General features: G+C 40.0%; 2 protein-coding genes across 4 annotated transcripts in view; one reads left to right on the forward strand and one right to left on the reverse strand.

Moving 5' to 3' along the window:
- COL4A6 (collagen type IV alpha 6 chain) overlaps positions 1-19,417 on the reverse strand; it is a gene marked incomplete at both ends in the record, with an annotated part of 281,869 nt that extends 262,452 nt beyond the window's left edge. Inside the window, 2 exons of the mRNA XM_082646879.1 lie at positions 19,161-19,212; positions 19,407-19,417. Coding sequence (XP_082503005.1) covers positions 19,161-19,212; positions 19,407-19,417 — 63 coding nt within the window. The remainder of the gene's footprint in view (positions 1-19,160; positions 19,213-19,406) is intronic.
- Positions 19,418-21,350: 1,933 nt separating this feature from the next.
- Positions 21,351-22,083, forward strand: part of COL4A5 (collagen type IV alpha 5 chain) — a 217,339-nt gene continuing 216,606 nt past the window's right edge. For all 3 annotated transcript variants that reach the window (XM_082681810.1, XM_082681809.1, XM_082681808.1), the window contains exon 1: positions 21,351-21,465. In XM_082681810.1, the coding sequence (XP_082537936.1) occupies positions 21,385-21,465 (81 nt within the window). In that variant the 5' untranslated portion in view covers positions 21,351-21,384. The remainder of the gene's footprint in view (positions 21,466-22,083) is intronic.

The following is a 22,083-nucleotide window of genomic DNA, read 5'->3' on the forward strand; positions in this document are numbered from 1 at the left end:
TAATACACTCCTTCAAAATCTCCCTAGCAGTGATCCATGCTCCAAAATGATCTTTTACCTCTTTCAAAACTACCCTGGCCAAACACTCAGCAAAGATTAAAAAATATATATTGTACTAATCTATAAATGATCTGTACTTTCTAGAGATATATGTAATTAAGGATAATGTCTAGGAGTATCAGTGGCCAAGGGAATGGATCTATAATAGTCTAATTTTAGACAGTATGTGATAAATGGCAGGTAAAACATTTGGGGCCCTTCTGTAGCAGGGAGTTCCTGGGAAGGTTTAGAAGACTATATAGCTTAATGAATAGCCTCATACTAATGGCAAGCCTTATCTAAAATTTATTTTATTCTCATAGCTCTTCTTCTATTTAAGTATAAAATCTAACAATCCAAGTCAACAGGCATTTATCAAGTGCCTGTTGTATGCCTGACATCATGTTAGGTGAAAGATAAATGAGGATTAGTTTCTGTCTCCCTTTTAATCAAAAAAAAAAAAGATGAATATACTTTCAACAGTTCAAGAGGATTCAAGATTGAATATAACAGGAGCAGAAGGTGATGTGAAGAAGTCTTGTACCTCGAGCAAGTAAGAAGTATCTGAGCCTCCATTTTTTCATCCTAAATGAGTATATTACTGTAAAATATTTTCCTTTCCTATTTCATAGTGTTCCTGCTAGGATCACATGAGATAGTACACATAAAACAGATTTTGTTAACTGCATGTAAATTTAGATGCGAATGAAGTATCATACCCTGCTATGAGAATGAGTGTTACAGCAGTAGCAACTGTGAATGAAAAATGTTGCCTGCCATATTAGCAAACAAAGGATGCCCTCAGTCACTGCAGCCACCTCCAAAGGTGCACCCTGAGGGGACTCAGGATAGGAAAGAACAGGATGGCCCTAGATAGGTAAGGTGCATATCAAAGGAATGATTTCAATGAGCCCAGACTCTTGCATCTTCCCATGCAGAGAAAAGCACTAAATTCATTAACTTGAGATATCTGGTTTTCTTTAATTAATAACAGTAATCTTTTGATGTTCCGACTACCTGGTCTTTGTTGCAAAACTCCTATATATCCTGGTTCCTCCCTTACCCTTTCGGAGCAGTTCCTCAGAGCTATTTGAGAGGCTGCTGCTTCCTGGGTTTGAGTCCTCAGAAATTTTGCCAAAAAACCCATAATTCTCAACTTCTGGGGTGTGCATTTTTTTCAGTCGACACAACCCACTGCAAGATGGAGAAACTGCCCATAGGAAATACAAACAGATGAGCTCTAGCGCCTTCCACCAATGTACACTACCTGATATCAACAGTACCTCAAGCAAACAAGGAAGATCCTCTCACCCTACTTACTACCCTTGGGTTGTTGTGAGGATGAAATAAAAAAGTAAATAAGATCCTTAGTATAACGACTGGCACAGGCATTATCATCTTCTTTTGCTATTGTTATTGTATTATTGGTAGTAGCAGGCATTAATTTACATACAATAGCTTAAGCTATGGTCTTGCCTTTCAGAGCTCTGGAGTGAAAAATGAAAGCATTAGTAAGTTTGCATCCCAAAGCCTGCTTAGAATTCTCCAAAGCCACTAAGTAACCTGTGTTTCAGCAGATAGGAGTCCTCCCCCAGCAGATCATTGTTACATGTAATATAGGTATAAAATTAAAATAATGTTCAGTTCTGCATGACAAAAAAGTACTAAAACCTTCATTGTTGTCAAGTTCAATGCTTACTAATGGAGATGAATATAGAGAGAATATTGTTTTATTTACAGAGTATTAAAACCCAGTATAGAATCCTACCTTGATATGGAGACAGGCTTCTCTACACTGTACATGAGAGTAGAAAAGGACTGCCAAAATATTCTCCTACTGAGCCACCCAAGTTTACAGAATCCACACTTAAAGAAGACAATATCCCCGACCTCACATAAAACAATATCATATTGACAGAAAATATAAAAGTGTAGACTCCTTAACCTTATAGTAAGGTATTATGTTTTAACTTAAATAATTCAGTTCCAATACACCTTTATAATGTTATTTTCCACTACTAACTGTTCAACCTTATATTCTTCAGAAAGCTTTTTTCTCCACCAGAATGTCCACATTCTGTTCACTGAGGGCACAACTAAACTTTGGGGCCTATCTATTTGTTTCAATGGTAACTTGTGTGATAAAACTCTCAATTTTTCCTGTATTCTTCCCTCAGAGTGGGATTTCTGCTCCTTCAGAACTCTAATGAACTATGGAATGGATTCATGGATCTATTTGAGAAACACTGACTAAGAAAGTGAAATCTTGGGGCTTCCCTGGTGGCGCAGTGGTTGAGAGTCTGCCTGCCGATGCAGGGGACGCGGGTTCGTGTCCCGGTCCGGGAAGATCCCACGTGCCGTGGAGTGGCTGGGCCCGTGAGCCATGGCCGCTGAGCCTGCGCGTCCGGAGCCTGTGCTCCGCAACAGGAGAGGCCACAGCAGTGAGAGGCCCGCATACCGCAAAAAAAAAAAAAAAAAAAGAAAGAAAGTGAAATCTTATTTTATAAAAATGCCTTTTGATAATGCATTGCCATTTTAAAAGATAAGTACTGATAAAAGAGTTCGACATGAGTACAAGAGTGAACACTCAGAAGGATTATTACCAGTTTGATATTGGAAGAATGTTTCTTAATCTTAAGAACTTATAGATCCCCAAGAATACATTTGCTGATACCCAAAGGTTGATAGACCACAATATGAGAAGCAGTGGTCCTTTTCTAGCTTTTAAGTCCTTTGATACAATGGATAGATCCTGATAGGAGGATGTTGGCTCCCTCGACTCTAAGAATTTCTTAGGAAATTGGTTGATAACGACGTCTGCAGTTGAGCTATTCTAGTGATATGAATATTTTGAAAACTATTTTTCTGCTGGTGTGAATAAATCCTCTTTACGTAAAAGCCTAATATTTGTACTTACATTTGCCATAATAAGTGAAAAGATATTTAAAAATAGTTCATAGCCATGAAATGCAAATGATTATGATAATCCTCATAAAGACCTCATAGCAGATTGGCCATGAACTGATAATTGTTGAAGCTGGGTGATAGGAACATGAGGTCATATGATACTGTTCTCTCTGCTTTGTTCATGTGTGAAATTTTCCATGAGGAAAAAATTGACCTGGTAGCTAAATAACTATGGCAAAGGACTCCATGAGAAAACATTATGGAAGATATTCTATCACCACAGATATAAGAGAAATTGGCTTTGCCTTTGCACTAATGGCCAGTGTTCTCAGATATCTAGCCTTGTGCTTCTATATATGGCAATAATGCTGGGTTTTAGTGTCCAAAGAGTAATCAAGACCACCTGATAGCAGAAGGCAAAGTATTGGAACAATTCAGAATATCGTCCTAATGGGTTGTGTGTGGCATTCTTTAAAAAGGTTCCTTGTTCCTAACCTACAATTTATATTATTGAATGTATATAAAATGGTGTATTCTTCTATTAAGCCTGCGCAGAGGTTCGTGTTATCTGCAGATACCCTGGACCACCCATGTCATATTTGTTCATATCTTAACAAGAATTCTATGCCTGTGTGTTAGGGCTTGTTTTTGTATTAGAGATGCCTCCTTTATTATCTATGATTTTTAGTGATAGTCTCATTGGCTAGGGCCTTTTTTTTTTTTTTAATCTTTTGGCCGCGTGGTGCAGCATGTGGGATCTTAGTTCCCCAACCAGGGATCAAACCTGCGCCCCCTTCATTGGCAGTGTCTTAACCACTGGACTGCCAGGGAAGTCCCTGGGTAGGGCCTTTTCTTAAACAGTTATCAATAGTGAATTTGGTTAACACTAGAAATGCCACTGAAGAGCTTTATAGTAAACTATACCTGAGGAAAGCCCACAGCAGTTCACACAAAAACTAACTCCAAATTGAGACAGGCTGACACAGCTTGTGCAGTAATTCTTTCACTAAGCTATTGATACCATTTGTAATTTGAAGCCTTGAACATTGTCTCACATTCTAAATACTAGTGAGAAACAAACCTGCAAAAACACAATGCGTGCAATGCCTTATTCTAGATTGAGATAAAGTGAAAGTCCTTATTTGTTTGAGTCTTACAGATAGTCAGGATCATGTCATTGATTCATTCAGGGCCAGTTGTTTATTTGCTTCAAGAAAGAACACAAACTTATTGGCATCGGAATCCCAGGAATCTGATTTTATGACATGGAATTCATCAAAATACTCCAAAGGAGACATTTAAGTGGAAAATTCCTTCTGTTCAAGATTAAAGACTAGGTTCTGTTGTTACCAGTCATCTCTGGTAGTAAATTACAGAGCTGCCAGTTATACAACTTTCTTTATAATAGGGCCTGGTGTAATAAAAAGAAAACAGACTCTGAGTCAGAAAACCTGAGTTCTAGTTCAGGCTCCTCCGATACCAACTAACTACACACCCTTGGGCAAGTCATTTAATCCCATCTTTATGGTCAGAGGATCACAGAATTATAGCTATTCTGTTACTTACAACTGTAAACAGCAGGAGGTGAGGAAGAGTCCAAAAGACAGCATTTTATTTAAACAAAACTATTTCAAGCTAATACCTCTGTATATCACAGCAGCATACAACTGCAGGAACACCAAAGAGGCTGAAGGAATTCAAATCGAGGGGAAAAAAAACCTTGCATTAAACAACACAGCCTACTACCGTATGCACAATAATTACCAAACTGATAAGAAGTAGCTTGGTTTTTACAGAAGCAGATAAACAAGAATGAGTGAAATTGAAGGGAAGTGACTTAGCAAGATGTCCCAGGGAAAGGGACAGGGCTAGAGACCAGGGATGTCCTTCTACAGAGAACATTAAGTAACAGTGTGACTGAATATTTCCAGCTCTCCACCTTCAGGGCACATGGTAGGATTGCCCTTCTTGGCCTCCAGTTGGTCTCTGATCAAGGCTGACCAATGGTATATGAAAAAAGTGACATGTGTCACATACAGAAATAAGACTTAATTGGTAGTCCAGTGTGAGACCTGCAGAGCTCCCTTTCCCTCTGCTACAAAAATCAGTAGTGTTCCGGATGGTGGCTGTTCCCTCTGGGTCCTAGATTGAGGACCACATAATGTCCCCCAGATGACCCATGATGGACATGCAGTGTGAACCAAAAATAGACCTTTGTTATTTTAAGCCACTGAGATGTTGGGAGTAGTTTGCTATAGCAACATAACCTATCCTATCCTGACCGAAGGGATGGCAGTTATGAGGTCAAGCACTCTACCTAACAGAGGGCAAAGATAACTTGGCTGACTTTCTCTTAGCTGATGGGCCTCAGTGAGGGCATTGGTGCTTCTCAGAGGTTTGTGCCCTCAGATATTTTAAGGTTCTATTATGCATATGAACAAAAGTATGTCACTGTTACTGGCAGCTAATAGAGGACATGAAGGATAAAGAGGACAGCTCAGGACAGGGCAGACTCAGGGGACTGGTAACTTGATATAAATCCTTCCTCTCATTCTGTTCCAAGTAAATAGTGTCTGAAAGTCATATGGCTCTTCAATGGCCTGTCCAGGATAACTGGCCCTAGGCCAGCTTGAAGCCAGCAGGTGTCCTTCGTAATAGAGTTGGCACCTACATTTGTCAGTCTGTTTAGTAGCAGAGTGGGCAAAAAGCTGAACAAACAAGGAAAGGAGAACTAACTTCTTACCATCTGAGGTTTTTAAAGGTGACCAGGTTGAGAACAGCGTTACAAACTTTGGGGGATGAAATTTAAAACTATATCCCTATGTAATTCAAGGCTAACTAGACTTCACCTAAATTATTTTCTCTTAAAGACTCTTAGGATCACTGACCCTGCCCTAAGGAGAACTATGAATACGTATAGGGGTTACTATTAGGCTAATGAACAGCACTGCAGGAAGCTGAGGCAGTAATTGCAGGCTGTCTTCCTGGCATGACCTCTGTCCATTCATAACACCTTAAACAGGGGGCTGGGAGATGATGAGACACACCACAGTGGTATGAGAATTGACTGCGAATAATAGCTACAGTTTATTGAGCACATACAACAATCAGGCACTTTATGAACATTTTAACTAACCCTCACCACCATATGAGGTAGGTATTATACTTTTCAGGTGAGGAGACTGAAGAATGTCAAGAGAGTGCAGAAACCAAGGCGAGGGAAAGAGTCTAGAAGAAGTGAGTGAAGAGTACGATGCTACTGGTAGTTCAGTGAGGATGGGGACTGAGAAGAAGCAATTGAATTTGGTGATTAGGAAGTGACCTAATCAAATCAATCTCAGTGAATTGGTTGGGGAGAAAGCCAGAATACAAAGAGCTAAGCAATAAATGAGTGGCGGAAAAGGATATGTGCTAACTGCAGACTATTTTTTTGTGAACTCTGCTATGTCACACACAGCTTACGTTTATGCATGTAAATGTCATCAAAGCTATGGACCTTTTCCCCAGAAAAATGTACATGCATATCTAATTTTACATACAGTTTCAGGGCACTTACAGACCTACCTGAAACCCACTTAGAAACTCCATCTTACGAATGAATGATATATACCAAATTCAAGATGGTGGAGGTGGGGGGGTGGGGGTGGGGGTGGGGGTGGGGCTGGGAGTGATACACAGGTGGTTTCAATTGCATTTTATTTCTTAAGCTGGGTGATGGTCATATATTCATCATATTTTGTTTAATTACATTATTATATATGTTCATTATATTATTTTACTTAATATTATATAAATAACATTCCTGTTGCCTAAAATATTTCATAATAATTTTTAAGAGAAAAAATGACTACATAGCAGAATATCTTTGTTTGTAGGAAATATACACTAAAGTATTTGGGAGTGATGTTGGATCATACTGGCAACTTACTCTCAAATGGTTAAATGAAAAATTATTGTAGCATACTTGAAGCTTTTCTGTAATTTTGAGATTGTTTCAAAATTTTAAAAAGACAGTAAAAGACACAACACAAAAAAGAAAAAAAACCTGACAAACAAAATATGTTAAATAAATACATACTCTCACAGGTATACAGGAGGGCATAACCAAACTTACAGAGAAATGTACACATAGAAATGCATAGGGAGATCCTTCAAAATAGAGAAAGGAAGTGCTGTCAATTGGGCTCTAAAGTACAATGTTTTATGTCAGAACTCTCTTCTTCCCTGACTTATAGTCTGACAGGGAGAGTATAAACTGGGAGTCAGTGGACGGAGAAGCTGCCATCTCTCTCAGCACCTTTGGTTGTCACAGCCATTAGGGAAAGCGGGAGCCACAAGCCAGTCTCAGGGCTTCAAGACTGGAGATCGCAGGCTGAGGGCTCAAAACAGGTGCTGGACATTAAACCAAAGAAAGCTACGGATCTCTTCCAACTTGACCACTGTGCCTTAAATTCTTCAGGTGGTCCGGTAGGGAGAGATTTGGGGGTGGGGGGGAGAACTACAATGTTTTAATGGAGTAGGCATCTGGGTGATGTTACAACTTCTCGAGGAGGGGAAGAATAAAAGTGGTGATTTAGGATAATACTTAGAAGGCAAGAAAGTAAAGGCAAAGACTGTGGTTAAAGCTAGAGAGTAGTCTTTACAATGAAGATAAAAAGAAATCAATAAAAATTAAAACAGCACACTCTTAGTATGTATATGTGTATTTACGTTGGATATATAGGATACAGGGAGTTATATGTACAGGCACTTGTCTGACATATGAAGAGCGGGCAAAAGACCCACTGATCATGTCAGTATTTCCCTCAAATAGCAATCAGCACAGCGCTTTGTAGCCAACTTTTTCTCTCTGCCTGGGTTTTAAGACCTCCATAACCTAACCCTGCCTCAGCTGTCCATAATCATTTCCTTCTACTCCGGTGCTTTACCCAGGTAGGTCTTCTCGCTGTCCTCCATTCAACCATATTCTTGCTAGGGCTGCAGTGTATGACTGCTCATGGGGTTCACTGCAAAAGGAACCTTGACTGAGGAGGCACATGGGGGCTGAAATCCACACTGCTTGCTGCTCAGCAAGGAGTGAGGCGTGGCAGGGAGCTCTGACTGCCTAGAGGAAAGTGTGCCTTTTTCTAATTTCCTCAAAGACACTGCACCCTCATACCTCCTCCATGTTTTTGCTCATGCTCTGATCAGCTTGTCTCTTTGATATTTAATAGGACTACATTTAACTATCAAAGATAAATCATCTGTCCTGACAAATACAAGTATATTTATAGAGACCTAGAGAAGAAAAACTTGAAATCGGGGATGTCCTGGAAAAATCTAGAATATCCCGTCTCCACATTTATCATTTATTTTCTAGGAGTCCTTTAAGGCCCAGCACGAATTTTACTTCTGTGAAGGTTTCTCTAACTACAATCCATACTGACCTCTTCCTTCTTTCACTTTCTAGAACACTTCATTCTGATCTATGAAGTTTGATGCTGGCTTATCATATAATCCAGTGTTTTTAAATGGTGGCGGTATTTCAACAGTTCCACAACATCTGATTTTAATTTCAGTTAAAAATTCCATTTTAAACTATTTTAAGACTGTAATAAAACACAGCATGTACCATTCAAATGGGTTCCACACCGAACATTCACACATCAGAAACCATCACCGATTGCACTAATCTGTGCTGTCAAGTTGGCAATGTGTGTGTATGTGAGAAAGAGAGAGAATGAAAGTGAGAGGACAGAGAGAGTAGTGTATGTATACCTAGAAATATAGATTTTCTTCCTATGTCTGTTTAACTGAAGAATATCCAGAGATGACAAGACAAACTATTAGGCAAAAAGCCACTACTTATTTGGGGACATCAGAATTTTCTCCACACAGGAATAAACTGGAGACTAAGACTGCCATAGTTCTCAATTTCAGATTTTATGTTTTTTCCATTCTCTTCCTTCTTACTGACTTTACAAATAAATATTAAAAACTTTGACTTATTAGCAAAACACTTCGGTTTTTATGTTGGGGGTCATATAAGATTTTGTTCCGGGGAACAGGGTCTACTGCTGTAAATTTTGAAAAGTGCTCTCATCATTCTTCTTCATCCTTATCAGCATCAACACCAACATTATTATCTATGAGCATGTTCTGGGTATCTAGATGCTGGTGAGTATTTTTGCAACTTAATCTTATCGCAAAGGCAAGGTCACATACATCTTATAAATCTCAAGTTGATCTTCATTCTCAAGGGATCTGCTACACTCACAAACAGAATTTAGAGATTCTAGGCATTTTAGATTTTCTCTGCCAACTCTCTTTGCTCTGGATAAGGAAAAATTGTCGCTCAAAGATTTACAGAGCAAAGGAGAAATACCACTTAACTTTCCTTCTCTCCCCCAGAGAAAATGTGTCTCCCAAAGGACTAATTCAGTCTCTTGGCCAGAAGTCCCAGACATTTCTGGGAAAGCCTGGTCTCTCTGAGGTAAATACTGTTAGAACTTTAGGGCCAGGGAAATTTCCACTGAAGAACACCAACTCCCCCTCAGTAAAAGCAACCAGATTGAGAGATAATGGCAAACTACCTCTATTGTTGTTGGACTAAAGGGAACTGGGACTTCAAAGATGCCTGAAGAGGTGTCTTCAGACATCATCTTCAGTTGGTACCTTGGTCTCTACAGGAAGTCACAAAGGTAGGGCAGCAGAGGTAGAAGTGGCTTTGGAGAAACTGGAACAAATATAACAATTCTAACTCTTCTTCTCCCTTTAGGAAGCTTGAAATACAAATTCAACACATAATTAAGCAATTTACTCTAAAAATGCCCCCAAAATGGGTTCACCACTCATTTTTAGTGCAAAGGCAGTCACAGTGAGTGATGGGAGCAGAATAACAACAATAGTAATAATTTTTCAGCCAATAATACATTTAGTGATTTCTCCTAAGGCCATAATTAATGCTGAAGTCTGTATCTGAACTGAGAAACATTTAGCTCCAAATATGGAGCTCTTTACTTTTTTAACCACACTATAATCCATAAAGGGAAAAAAATCAGGAAATAGACCTCCAGGCTTAAAACATGGAACCCTCCCAAAAAGCTGAAGAAAAGACACATACCTCATGACTTACCTAAATTTTATAAATCTGGAAGGGGTAGATATGTGCCACAGGAGTGAGCCCTCCAGGCATAAGGGTTTGCCAGTGCTAGACACAGAGATGGTGGCCAGCAATAACTATAACACCTATTACACTCCACCAGAGAAATACACCTTAGTGCAGGCATTAGGTAAATGCTCTAAGGAATCAGGAGCCAATAAGAGTGCAGGGTAGGGACTTCTCTGGTGGCGCAGTAGTTAAGACTCTGTGCTCCCAATGCAGGGGGCCTGGGTTTGATCCCTGCTCAGGGAACTAGATCCCACATGCATGCCACAACTAAGGAGCCCACTGGCCGCAACTAAGGAGCACACGTGCCGCAACTAAGACCCAGTGCAACCAAATAAATAAGTATAACAAAACAAAACAAAAAGAGTGCAGGATATATCTGGTCCTTTCCTGTTCCTCCAGCCTCATCTCACACAATCTTCCACCTCCCTCCCTCTACTTCCCCCTCCCTGTGTTCCAGCCACACTGGCTTGGTACTTGCCATGGTCCTTCAAACAACAGGGATGGCCACAGTGTTTGACACATAGAAGGCACTAAATAAATCTTTGTTGAAGGAAACAAAGAAGGAAAAACAGAGGGGGAGACAGAAGGCTAGAAAGAAGGGGAGATTTCAGAAAAACATTCACTAAACTGGGCTTAAGGGAAAAATACTAAGTCCATCGGCAGAGACAGGAGGAAGAAAGAGGAGGAGAAAAGAAGGGTGTTTCAAGCAGAAGGCAAAGCAGGAGGATGTTGGCATGCTGAGCCAACATCAAAAGCAAACTGTGGTCTAAACATCAGAATGAGAACAGTAACAGGAGATGGGGTTGGATGGGTGGGCAGGGCCAGATGATGATGGGTATGGGGAACTTGGAGTGGCATGATCATATTTGTATTTCAGAATAGGCCCCTTGCTCGCAGAGGATGGCTATCAGGAGAGGGGGTGGGGGGCAGGGGAAGACTGAAACCAGAGGAAGTCAGGTCTGTTTTGGAGTCCAGATAAGAGATGATAAGATGCCTGAATTAGAGAGACAGCAGAGTATAGTGGGTTTTAACCCAAATGCTGCCATTTGCTGGATTTGTGATCTTAGAGAAATCAGTTAATCTCTCTCGGCTGAGAATATTTGCCCTATATATTTCTCAGGGTAGTCTTGAGCTGCTAATAAGATATTGAGAAAGTGCTTTGTAAACTTAAAGCACTAGTAATTATATGTCATTATGAAAGTGGTAGAAGAGGGAAAAAGAGACAAGGGGGCAATTGAGAAACACGACCATTCTTCTAGACATACAATCTACAAAACGAGAGTCTTGTCCGGCATCTCTTCTTTTTTTTTTTTTCCGGTACGCGGGCCTCTCACAGTTGTGGCCTCTCCCATTGCAGAGCACAGGCTCCGGACGCGCAGGCTCAGCGGCCATGGCTCACGGGCCCAGCTGCTCTGTGGCATGTGGTATCTTCCCAGACCGGGGCACGAACCCGTGTCCCCTGCTTCGGCAGGCAGACTCTCAACCACTGTGCCACCAGGGAAGCCCCGGCATCTCTTTTTATCAGTTGTCAAAATTAGGAAATACTTTAAAAATTTCCCTCAGCATTAAAAGAAATAGAGAATACTTTTCCATAGGGGGATAGAGTGGGGATTTAGCAACTACCTTGTGAATGGTAACTACACATACGTTCTCCCTTCTAATCACCCGACACTCTCAGGAGGAAGGTGTTATTATCCCTTTTTTACTGATGAGAAAATTGAGTCTCAGAAAGGTAAAATGACTTGCCTTATGTCACACAGTGGGCAGAGGCAGCATTCAAACATAAGTCTGATTCCAGAGTCCTTTCTCTTAAACATTATACCATTGAACAAGGTGGTTATTTTTCCATCAAAGCAACTGTTATTAGAGTTAACATTTATAATTCTCAAGAGAGACAAGGAAAAGGCAGTTGTTACAGGCCATTAGGAGTAGATCTGTTTACTCACTTGAAAGTCATCTACTGATCACTTCCTATATGCTTGGCAGTATCCTGGACATTGTAAGTTTGAAGAGGGCAACGTTGCATACAAACATAGGAATTTCACAACTATGTGGTAGGTTCCACCAAAGGGGCCCAAAGAGTTTTGGAAGCACAGGGGAAGGAAGAATAAATTCTTTCTGAAGAGGACTGGGGCTGTTTCATAGAGGAAACAACATTTTATCTGGGTATTAAAGATTGAGGAGTTCACTAGGAAGAGAAGGTGTAAATGGTGGAGAAAGACATTCCAGATGGAGGGGATGGCATATAGAAGAGCAAAAAATGTGAAAGAACATAAAGTAATTTGGGAATGGAGAGAAGTTCAGTCTGAATGAAGCGTAATGTACACTATGAGTTTGAGAAGGAGAGGTGGCAGGAAAAAACACTCAGACATGAGGCTGGAATGGTAGTTGGGGCCAGATAATGAAGGCCCTTAAATGTGTCAAGCCAAGGAGTATGTATTTTAATCTTGGAAGAAACAAGAAACCAACAAAACTTAAACCAGGAGATAACATAGCTGGATTTGTTGTTAATAAAATAACTCTGGTGGCAGTGTAGAGATTAGAATGGAGTCAGGGGGTAGAAAAACTAGTTAGGAGATTATTTATATATGATGATGAGACTTGGAACCATTCGAATATGAATAGAAAACTGGATTCTGCGGGGTTTTGGTAAAACTAACAGAACTTGGTGGAGATGGAGATAATGAGGTTTGGTGCCTGATTCTATAGTTTCTCGCTTGAAACTGGGTGGATGGTGATGACATTTAACAAAGATAAAAAAGATAGCAGGTTGGAGTATCATGGTAGAGTAGAAAATAATTTCATGTTCAGATACACTGTGTTTTGGGGCAATACAACATAAGACCTGGCATTGGTTGAGGGCTTATACTAAGCTCTAGGCGCCATTTTAAGTGCTTTGTATGTAACAACTAATTGAGATATAGGTACTTAGTAGGTAATTGGAAATAAAGATTTGGAGCTAAAAAGAGACATCTGGGCTGGAAATAAAAATTTGATAGTCATTAATGTATAGGAGGCATAGTTAAAACTGTTGAGGCAAGAAGAAGGCAAAGGATAAAAATGCTGAGCAAAACCACCATTTTATGACCAGGGAGTGATGAAGATTGTAACCTCCATGATGGCAAAGGTCATGCCTGACTTGTTCACCACTGTGTCACCAGAGCCTGGCATACTATTTAGAATACAGTGGCTGCTCAATAAATAAATGTTGAATGAATGAAATAAAAATATCAGAGGGAATTCCCTGGTGGTCTAGTGGTTAGGACTCTGCACTTTCACTGCCGAGGGCTTGGGTTCAATCCCTCGTTGGGGAACTAAGATCCTGCAAGCCATATGGTGCACAGCCCCCCAGAAAGAAAAATCAGAGAAGTGTAATGAGAAACAATGAGGCATCGTGACTTGGAAGACCAAGGGGGAAAGGCGGTTTGAGAATGACTAGAGAATGCCAAGCACTACAGTAAAGAAGTCAGATAAAATGGGGACTGCAATGAAACCATTGGGCTTGGCAGTCAGGTATCCATTAGTAACTTGAAAGAGGGCAATTTTGGTAGAATAGCCTCCTTCTAGACTGTAATAGGCTTAAGGGTAGATGGTTGTTGAAGAAGAGTAGAAAATGACCAGAAATTTGGTGGTAATGTGATTGAGGGGGTTAGAGTAACAGAGGAAAATGAAGCCATGGTTTGTTAAAATTTTATTTGTTTTTATAATGGAGGAGACTTCAATATTGTTTGTAGAAGAAAAAATATCCTAGGAGCGGGATAAATTACAGATGGTAAGAGTAGATAATTGTTCTTAGCTAATTTTCCTGTCAGTTTTCCCTTGGGCATGCTTATCAGGTGTTCTATTTATATTTAGACCTTAAAACAAGTTAGAGCTCTATGATCTGCCTCACTGGGACATTGGTCAGCTTAAAAGGACTTGGTAGTTTAATACAGCATGGTGCTTTCCTAATATCTTCTTTCTAGATGTATATGTCTTGTCATCTACGTAGGATAGGACAAGTCTATATACTCCAAGCATGGTGGTGAAATTATGGAATTAAGCACAAATTGAGGCAAGTGAACACCAATATGTATTGATAATTGAGGTCAATCTATTTGCTTCATTATTATATTAATGAAGTAATTAGGGGAATAGCCCACTTTGCTCCTGTGATTTGGCTTGACTATGATCTTATAGAATATAGAGGCATATTTACTGGAGGCGCCATAATATGCCTAGAATCTAAAAGGTTGTTGGCACTTGTCAATGCAAATGCCCTCACACCTGAAGATGCCTTAGACACCAAATTGTAAAAACCAACTGCATAACTAGATGGGTTCTTTTTCAGTACCATGGATTACTCTGACAGTCTAGTGAAGCCTACAGACTCCCTTTCAGAAAAGTATTTTTAAATGTAGTCAATAAAATACATGGGGTTACAACAGAAACCAATCATCAAAATGTATAATAAAACAAATTTGTGATATGGTAATATATCTATCTGATTCTTTAGTAACACATTAAATAATATCTATTTTCCCCTCCACTCCTATCTGAAAATGTTTCTTTTGACCTGTCAATAATATAACTACATTATCATCTATTGCTACCTATTTATGTAGTCATTTGATGGTTCACTTGATGATGCACTCATACATATGTATCAGCATTCCCAGTCACCCAAGATACATATTTGATGTCCGTGCAGACACACATATATATGTTATATATTCCAATCATTCATATCTAGCTGATATAGGATATTTGCTAGCAGGCAAAGCAGAAGACTACTTTAAGAATTCATATTAAGAAAATGAAAACATAAGCCACAGACCGGGAGAAAATATTTGCAAACTGTATACATGGTAAAAGACTCGTATCTAAAATATACAAAGAACTCTTACAACATAATAATAATAAGACAATCCAATTTTCAAATGGGCAAAATATTTGAATAAACATTTCTCCAAAGAAGATATCCAAATGGCTAATAAGTACTTGAAAAGATGCTTAATTGATTAGTCATTAGGGAAATGCAAATTAAAACCACAACGAGACACCACTTCACACCCACCAGGATGGCTATAATAAAAATGACAGACAATTACAAGTGTTGGCAAGGATGTAGCAAAACTGGAATTTTCATACAGTGCTGATGGAATGTGAGGTGGTACAGCCACTTTGGAAAACAGTTTTGCAGTTTCTTAAGAGGTTAAATATAAAGTTTTCATACAACCCAGCAATTCCATCTACTCAGGAGAAATAAAATATATGCCCACACAAAGATTTGTATGTTAATGTTCATAGCAGTATTGTTCATAAGAGCCAAAAGTGGAAAGAGCCCAAATGTCCATTCATTGGTGAATGCATAAAGAAAATGGGGTATATCCATAATGGAATACCAATACTAAATACCAATACCAATACTAAAAAAAAAAGGAGTAAAATACTGATATATGCTACAACATGAATGAATTTCAAAAATATTATGCTAAGTGAAAAATGCTAAACGCAAAAGATTATATATTAATTGGTTCTATTTATATGAAATGTCCAGAAAAGACATATCTATAGAGGTAGAAAAGTAGATTCATGCTTGCCTAGGCTTGGGGAGTGGGAATAGGGATTAATTAAAGGGATATGAAGGATCTTACTGGGGTGATGAAAATGTTCTAGAACTGGATATAGTGATGGTTGTACAACTTAGTAAATTTACTAAAAATCATTGAATGATATACATAAATGCGTGAATTTATGGTATGTAAATTATATCTTAATAAACTTGTTTTAAAAGAGAAAAAAAGAAAAATCCTAGAGACAGCCCAAACAAGGCAAATATTCCTCTTGATCCTTATATTAGGAAGGGATTTTCTCCATCTCTGAAAAACCTTAACACTCCCTTCATACTTTGATGACTGTGATTATGACTGAAAATCACATTGGAAAGGACCAATCTGAGCAAGTTACAACTTTAAGAAGTTTGTATTTCAATCAGATCTTGATTTGAATGTGGCTAAAGGCACTTTACCTGTGCTCTAGGCAGAGTTGATAATAGACAGGTGTTTTCTCCCCTTTGCCTCTTCCCCACTCCATTAACTCTCCCACTGGGCTTTGACTTTTAAATATGTCTGGTTGTATTAGATCCTCTTGTGAAAGTAGATTTGGGGCAAAATGGGAAGAAAACATGAGGACCCTGACTAATTTGGGATATATTTTAACTTCTAAACATATTGGCCTTTGGTGAGATATAGGTCTTTCTAGTCTCTTCTCTAACATGATGCTGATGGTAATTTATCAATAAGTATCCTATATTTTAAAAAATATTTTTATTTATTTATTTGTCTGTGCCGGGTCTTAGTTGCGGCCTGTGGGATCTTCGTTGTGGCACGCAGGATACTTTAGTTGTGGCATGAGGGATCTAGTTCCCTGACCAGGGATCAAACCCCGGCCCCCTGCATTGGGAGCTTGAAGTCTTAACCACTGGACCACCAGGGAAGTCCCAAGTATCCTATCCTTTAAGGAACAAAATGACAACCATTGTCTGAGAAAGTGAACTCCTACAGAGTTAGAGACTGTGTTTAAATAAATCTTTGTGTGTGGTGCCTTAGGCACTTAATAACCAAAAAACCAATATGGATGTTCTGAAATTCTAGGCTCTATCTCATTCAGATAAATTGTGAAAATATTTCAAATAAATGAAGATCAGCACTCTTTTAAAAGAAATTTAATGAAAATTCATTATTTAATCCTGGGTTTTAACATTTAGTTTTCCATCCCTTCAAAAGTACTGCTTTATAAACTCTGACAAAGAAAGAACTCAAAAGCACCTAAATGACCCTATCTTAAATGCTCACCAGTATTCCTTTATTGACAACGTTTAACTCTCACAGTGAAGAGACTTTGTCATAGTGAAGCACAACATAGTTCCTGCCAATCTATTTATAAGTTATTTTTCACTAATATAAGTCAAAAAGTTACAAAGAATTCAAATGTTTAAAATCATCTGAAAGGTGAAAAATATTACAAACCCAGATGATGAACTGGAATTGAGAGTAAAAGATGAGAACCAGCTAATATAAATGATAATCCAGTACAAAGAATACAAAGGAAAAAACTTCCCCTCAGCAAAGTCACCTTCTGAGAACTTATCCTGTTACTCTTCTCTTTCTCTTTGCCATTTTTCCAAAAATTAAAAATTAGCTTTACAATGTCAAACATATAATGCAGAAGTAAATAATAGGTGAATGAAGTAGTTATGAACTGAAGGCAAAAAATAAAGTACTGTCAGTGTATCTCAAGGTTTATTTTAGTCTTACCAAGGTCAGTCACACTGACATAGCAGGTGACATGGTAAAACAATGGGACAGAGTCTAAAATCCACACACCAAAGTAGTGGATGATTTTGGAGACATGCTTCAACACTTCTCAGAAATGAAGGCAACATCCTCTAGTAACTTTTAAAGTTATCAAGTGATAGGATGCAGTGTTTGGGAAATCTCCTAGAATGATTTGTTAATGCTTTTCCCAAAAGTACACTGAATACGATCAGCCAGAGTCTGAAATAAAGGTTTTACTGGAGGGTATTCTGCCCAAGCGTGACATTTTTATAAGTAGTAAGATTCCCAGACAAATTGTTAACTAATCAAAACCTGGCATTTTCAATAAATGTAGTATTGAGCCTCAAGGTAACATATAACTAAACTTGTATACTGCAGGAATCAGAAAGGGAAGTGTGCAGAAAACTAGATCAATACCTCTGCTTACAAAATCTAGAACTTACTTACATAAAAGCTGATGTTCTGAGTTAAGGGGTCACAAAACATTAAAAGTCAAGTTTTCTGGCATCATCCTCTTTTCATAAGAGAAGTCATTTCACTTTATTCTGATATTTTCTTAAAGACATATACCAGGACAAAGTAATCCATTTTTTCCCCATAAAAGTATTAGGTAATCTTATTGGGTTGAATTAAGTATGGCTCTATAAATAGTATTTTAAAATATCTGAAGTATTAAAAATAGAGCCAATCAGTGAAAATTGTCAAAACTCACAAAGTAAATATTTGGAATATATATTTAGCTGTCATATATATACATATATATATATACACACATATATAGAGTACATGCATGACTTTGGCAATTATTAAGAATTTTTAAAATAGAACAGTGAAACAGTACTCAATAGTTAACTTCATATTTGAACTCAATGATTAACTTTATTTCTGCAGGCGTAAGTTGCTAGTGAGTCTGGAAAACTGCAGCATCTCTGATTATTCAGGTCACGCCACTTTTGGTAGCTTATCCTAGTAATTCCATTGGAATTACTACTTTCTGGGATCTATTAAACTTTTCTTGACCAAACGTCTACAGAAAACCCTTTGCCTGCAGCCCCTAGCTGACTTGATGGATGATATCTAAACAGCCTATGAAATGTTAACTTTTAGAATTTTTTTTCCTATTCTAACCACTTTAACTTTCTGATGATAGAGAAAACCAGTAAAAGGAAACATCAGGCAGAAACTGAACATCATCTAGTAGTATCAGTGCAGTTCAGGCAGTTAAAGAATCCAGATGTTGTCACCTGGTACTGTCAGAGGACTCACAAGAAAATACTTAAGTTTAACTTCTAACAACATTCTCGGTACTTCCAAGTCCCACTTCTTGGATACTCCTCCCACTTTCAAACTTGTGTGCCAATTCATGTTCTTGTAAGCCAGGGAAAATTACATTTCTTCTGCCTTGGAGATCGATACAGAGAAAGGCATCAGATGTCAGTCATCTTTAAGTCGTCCGGGAAGACGCTCAGAAATGCGTGCCTCTTGTGTCTTCTACTTTTATTTTCCCAACCCCTTACGAAGTTTTGGAACAGAAAGATGCCTGAGTCCCAAAGGCATTAGCCTGACACTGTGCTATTCCTTTCTAAGAATCCCATTAACTCCCAGTAGAAATGAGAATGATGTGAACTCCGTTTCATGGCGCAACCCTCTGCAACCCCCTGCAACCCCCTTACACAAACACAAGAGGTGGGATGGGGAGGAGGTCAAAGGAGGAGGAGGGAAAGGGGTCGGGAGATGAGACTCACCGCTCCTGCCAGTTCCTCGGTCAGGCACAACGTAACCAGGAGAAGCCACAACCTGAAACGGGAGGGAGGGTGAATAACATGGGTTCTCTAGGCTCCGGGGTCCTGCGTCTGCCCATAGACCCCCGACCCCTTTTTGCTGCCTGCCCCAACTTTCTCTGTAATGACAGAAGTACAAGTATAGTCCCGGTCCGGCAAAGTGGCCCAGAATAGGAAAGAGGAGAGGAGCTCGGGGCAGCAACAGCTCACCCAGGGTGCATGCTTGCGGCTCCTCCGGAGCTGGGTCCCGGGAGACTGCTAAGCGGCTCCGCGGCCGCGGCTCATCGGATGCTTGGCGGCTGTTTCCTTATTCAAGAGGATGGGGTAGGGGGGCGAAGTGGCTCACTCCTGAAGAAACTAAACTCAGCTTCTAGATAAAGAGGTGCCCCAAAGGGAAACACGGTCAGCGGTGCCCGCTACAACTTGCCGCACTCAAAAGATAGTTCCATGCACCAGGGGAGGAAGGAATGGAGGGGAAGGGGGCGGGGCTGTCTGCTGTCAATCATCCCCCCTACCTCGGGCAGCCGGTCGTCTTTCTCACTTTCAGGCACCTCTACACGTAACATTCCCACGCATCTCCACAGCTTCACGCACAGGCCCACAGACCTACACACTAAGATGTAAGCAACTGTGCATCAAACACTTTCTTAAAGCACTGTTAATTGTTACACATATACAGATTAAGGCATACTCCTCCCACATAGACACATGGGCCTTTGCACACTTTCCCAAATGCATATCACTCATTCTAATTTATTGCACACTAACCTCTTGGGGTGGTGGTAGTTTCTGGGGTTGTAAAACTACCTTTAGCTGAGCTGAACCTAAGGATAAGTGGGCCCCCGTGATATAGGTCCAGAAGCCCTGAAAGACCCTGAAGTGGTAAATTCTAGGGTGTGAGATAACAACTGTTCTGAAGAATTCGTCAAGAAATCCCTAAAAGATCCCCCAAGGAGTCCACATAAAATATTTTCTGGGCCTGATGGTGCTTTAAAAAATCTGTATGTCAGAATTACCAAAGTAACGTTCAAGTCTACTTTATTTGGGAGACATCAATTCAACTGCCATTAACTCCATACAAATATTTCCAATTAAGTGTCCGTGTTAGTATTAAGGAAAATTGCACTAAAGTTATTTAATCCCCTACCCTAAATCTCTCCGAGAAACATCTGCAATGAGAGTCAATGCCTTTTATGTTAGTCAGTATGAGGTAAATATTAATTATGGCATTCAGTGTAGCTAAAGAAAAAGATATGACTGTATTACTATAACATCCAACCACATAATAATTACTCATATCTACTGAACGCTCCCAAATCTTATATGAATATAATATGCATAAAGTCTTCACACACGTGTACGTACGTTCATTTTCTTAATTCTTCAGCTGTAAGCATATATTTAATTATATAAATATATTTATATGTTTCTAATATTTTCACATTTTCTGTTGTATGTAGAAACTCCCTCCTGTGAGCAGGTGGAAGGCAAACAACCCCAGCAGCCCTGGGAGCAGGCACCAAAATTTGTTTCTAATCATTAACAATAAAAGAAACCGTTCTCTTAGATCCCTCCGCTACAAAAAATAGTCCCAGCTCAGGTCTATTTGTAATTGGCTTTGGTGCTCACACCAATGAGAGAGGGACTGGGCAGGGAAAAGGAGTATCAACGGAAGGTGCAAGTGAACGAATAGAAAAGCTTCCCGGGGGGAGTCAGGGTGCGCAGTCAACTGGGCTGGACGTTTCCCTCCTCCAAATAACTGAGCGTCACTCCCTCGCAGGTTGCTGGTGCGGTCTAAAACTGTGGCGGAGTGATCCTCAAATTCCCCAGGGCTGGTGGGGAGGGGGCGGTGCAGGGGAAGAGAGGGAGGAAAGTAGATCTGTGGGACTTGCGCGAGGAAAAAGTTTGCAAGTCTGGACAGAAGGGAAAAGTGCTCCCGAGAGACCGGCTTTGGGGAGGGGAGCGGGGAGGGAAGAATAGCTGCTGCTTTTTTTTTTTTTTCTTTTCCCCTTCCACTCTTAAAAACCTACTTTCTCCTCACCCAAGACGACCGGCACAATTGGGACACCCTCGCTGTCTCTCTCCGGCTCTAGCTCTCTCCCTATAAACCCTCAAGATTATGTCAGTTGGTCAGAGCCAGCCAGGGATTTCGTGCGGGTGCTGAAGGAGCTGCGGGAGCCGGAGAAGAATGAAACTGCGTGGAGTCAGCCTGGCTGCCGGCTTGTTCTTACTGGCCCTGAGTCTTTGGGGGCAGCCCGCAGAGGCTGCGGTAAGTCCTTCCTTCTACCCCCGACCCCCATCCCATCACCTCGCTCTCACGCTGAAATCACTTTTTGTGCCTTTACCTTCCTTTCTCCTGGGCCTCGGCTAGGGAATTCAGGTGTGCCTTCACTTGTTTAGGAAGAAACATTATTTACAACGCTAGTAACTCAAGCCTTCTGAAGTCCAAGGGAGAGATTTAAGTGTTTAAAAATAGGGCTGCTTGCTTTCCCTGCAGCTAGCTGCTCTGGGGGCAAGAGCAGAGCCTGGGGAGGAGGATGCATGTTAATAGATAACTAAGCTCTGGTAGATATTTAAAACTTTTCCTCCGCACCCTCCCACCTCGAGTGTTTCCCTACATGCCCGCTAACCTTTTCACTAGTTGTGCCCAATCCACGCACTCTTTAAACTTTGTCGATAGTTTACTATTTTGGCCTTTCTAAAATCCACCTTCCACCAAAGTGTTAAGCGCGCCCGTGAAGTTCTTCCCTTTTGCCTTTTCCTTAAGGAACATGAACCTACCCTCACCTCTGGTCAGTAAAGCCTCTGTAGAGACTGCTTCCCTCTTGACATCCTTGTTGCAAATGCTCAGGTAACATACCAAGAAGAATGAGGTAAAGACGGATGG

The sequence above is a fragment of the Grampus griseus genome, assembly GCF_964374135.1.
Source record: "Grampus griseus genome assembly, chromosome: X".
Lineage (NCBI taxonomy): Eukaryota > Metazoa > Chordata > Mammalia > Artiodactyla > Delphinidae > Grampus > Grampus griseus.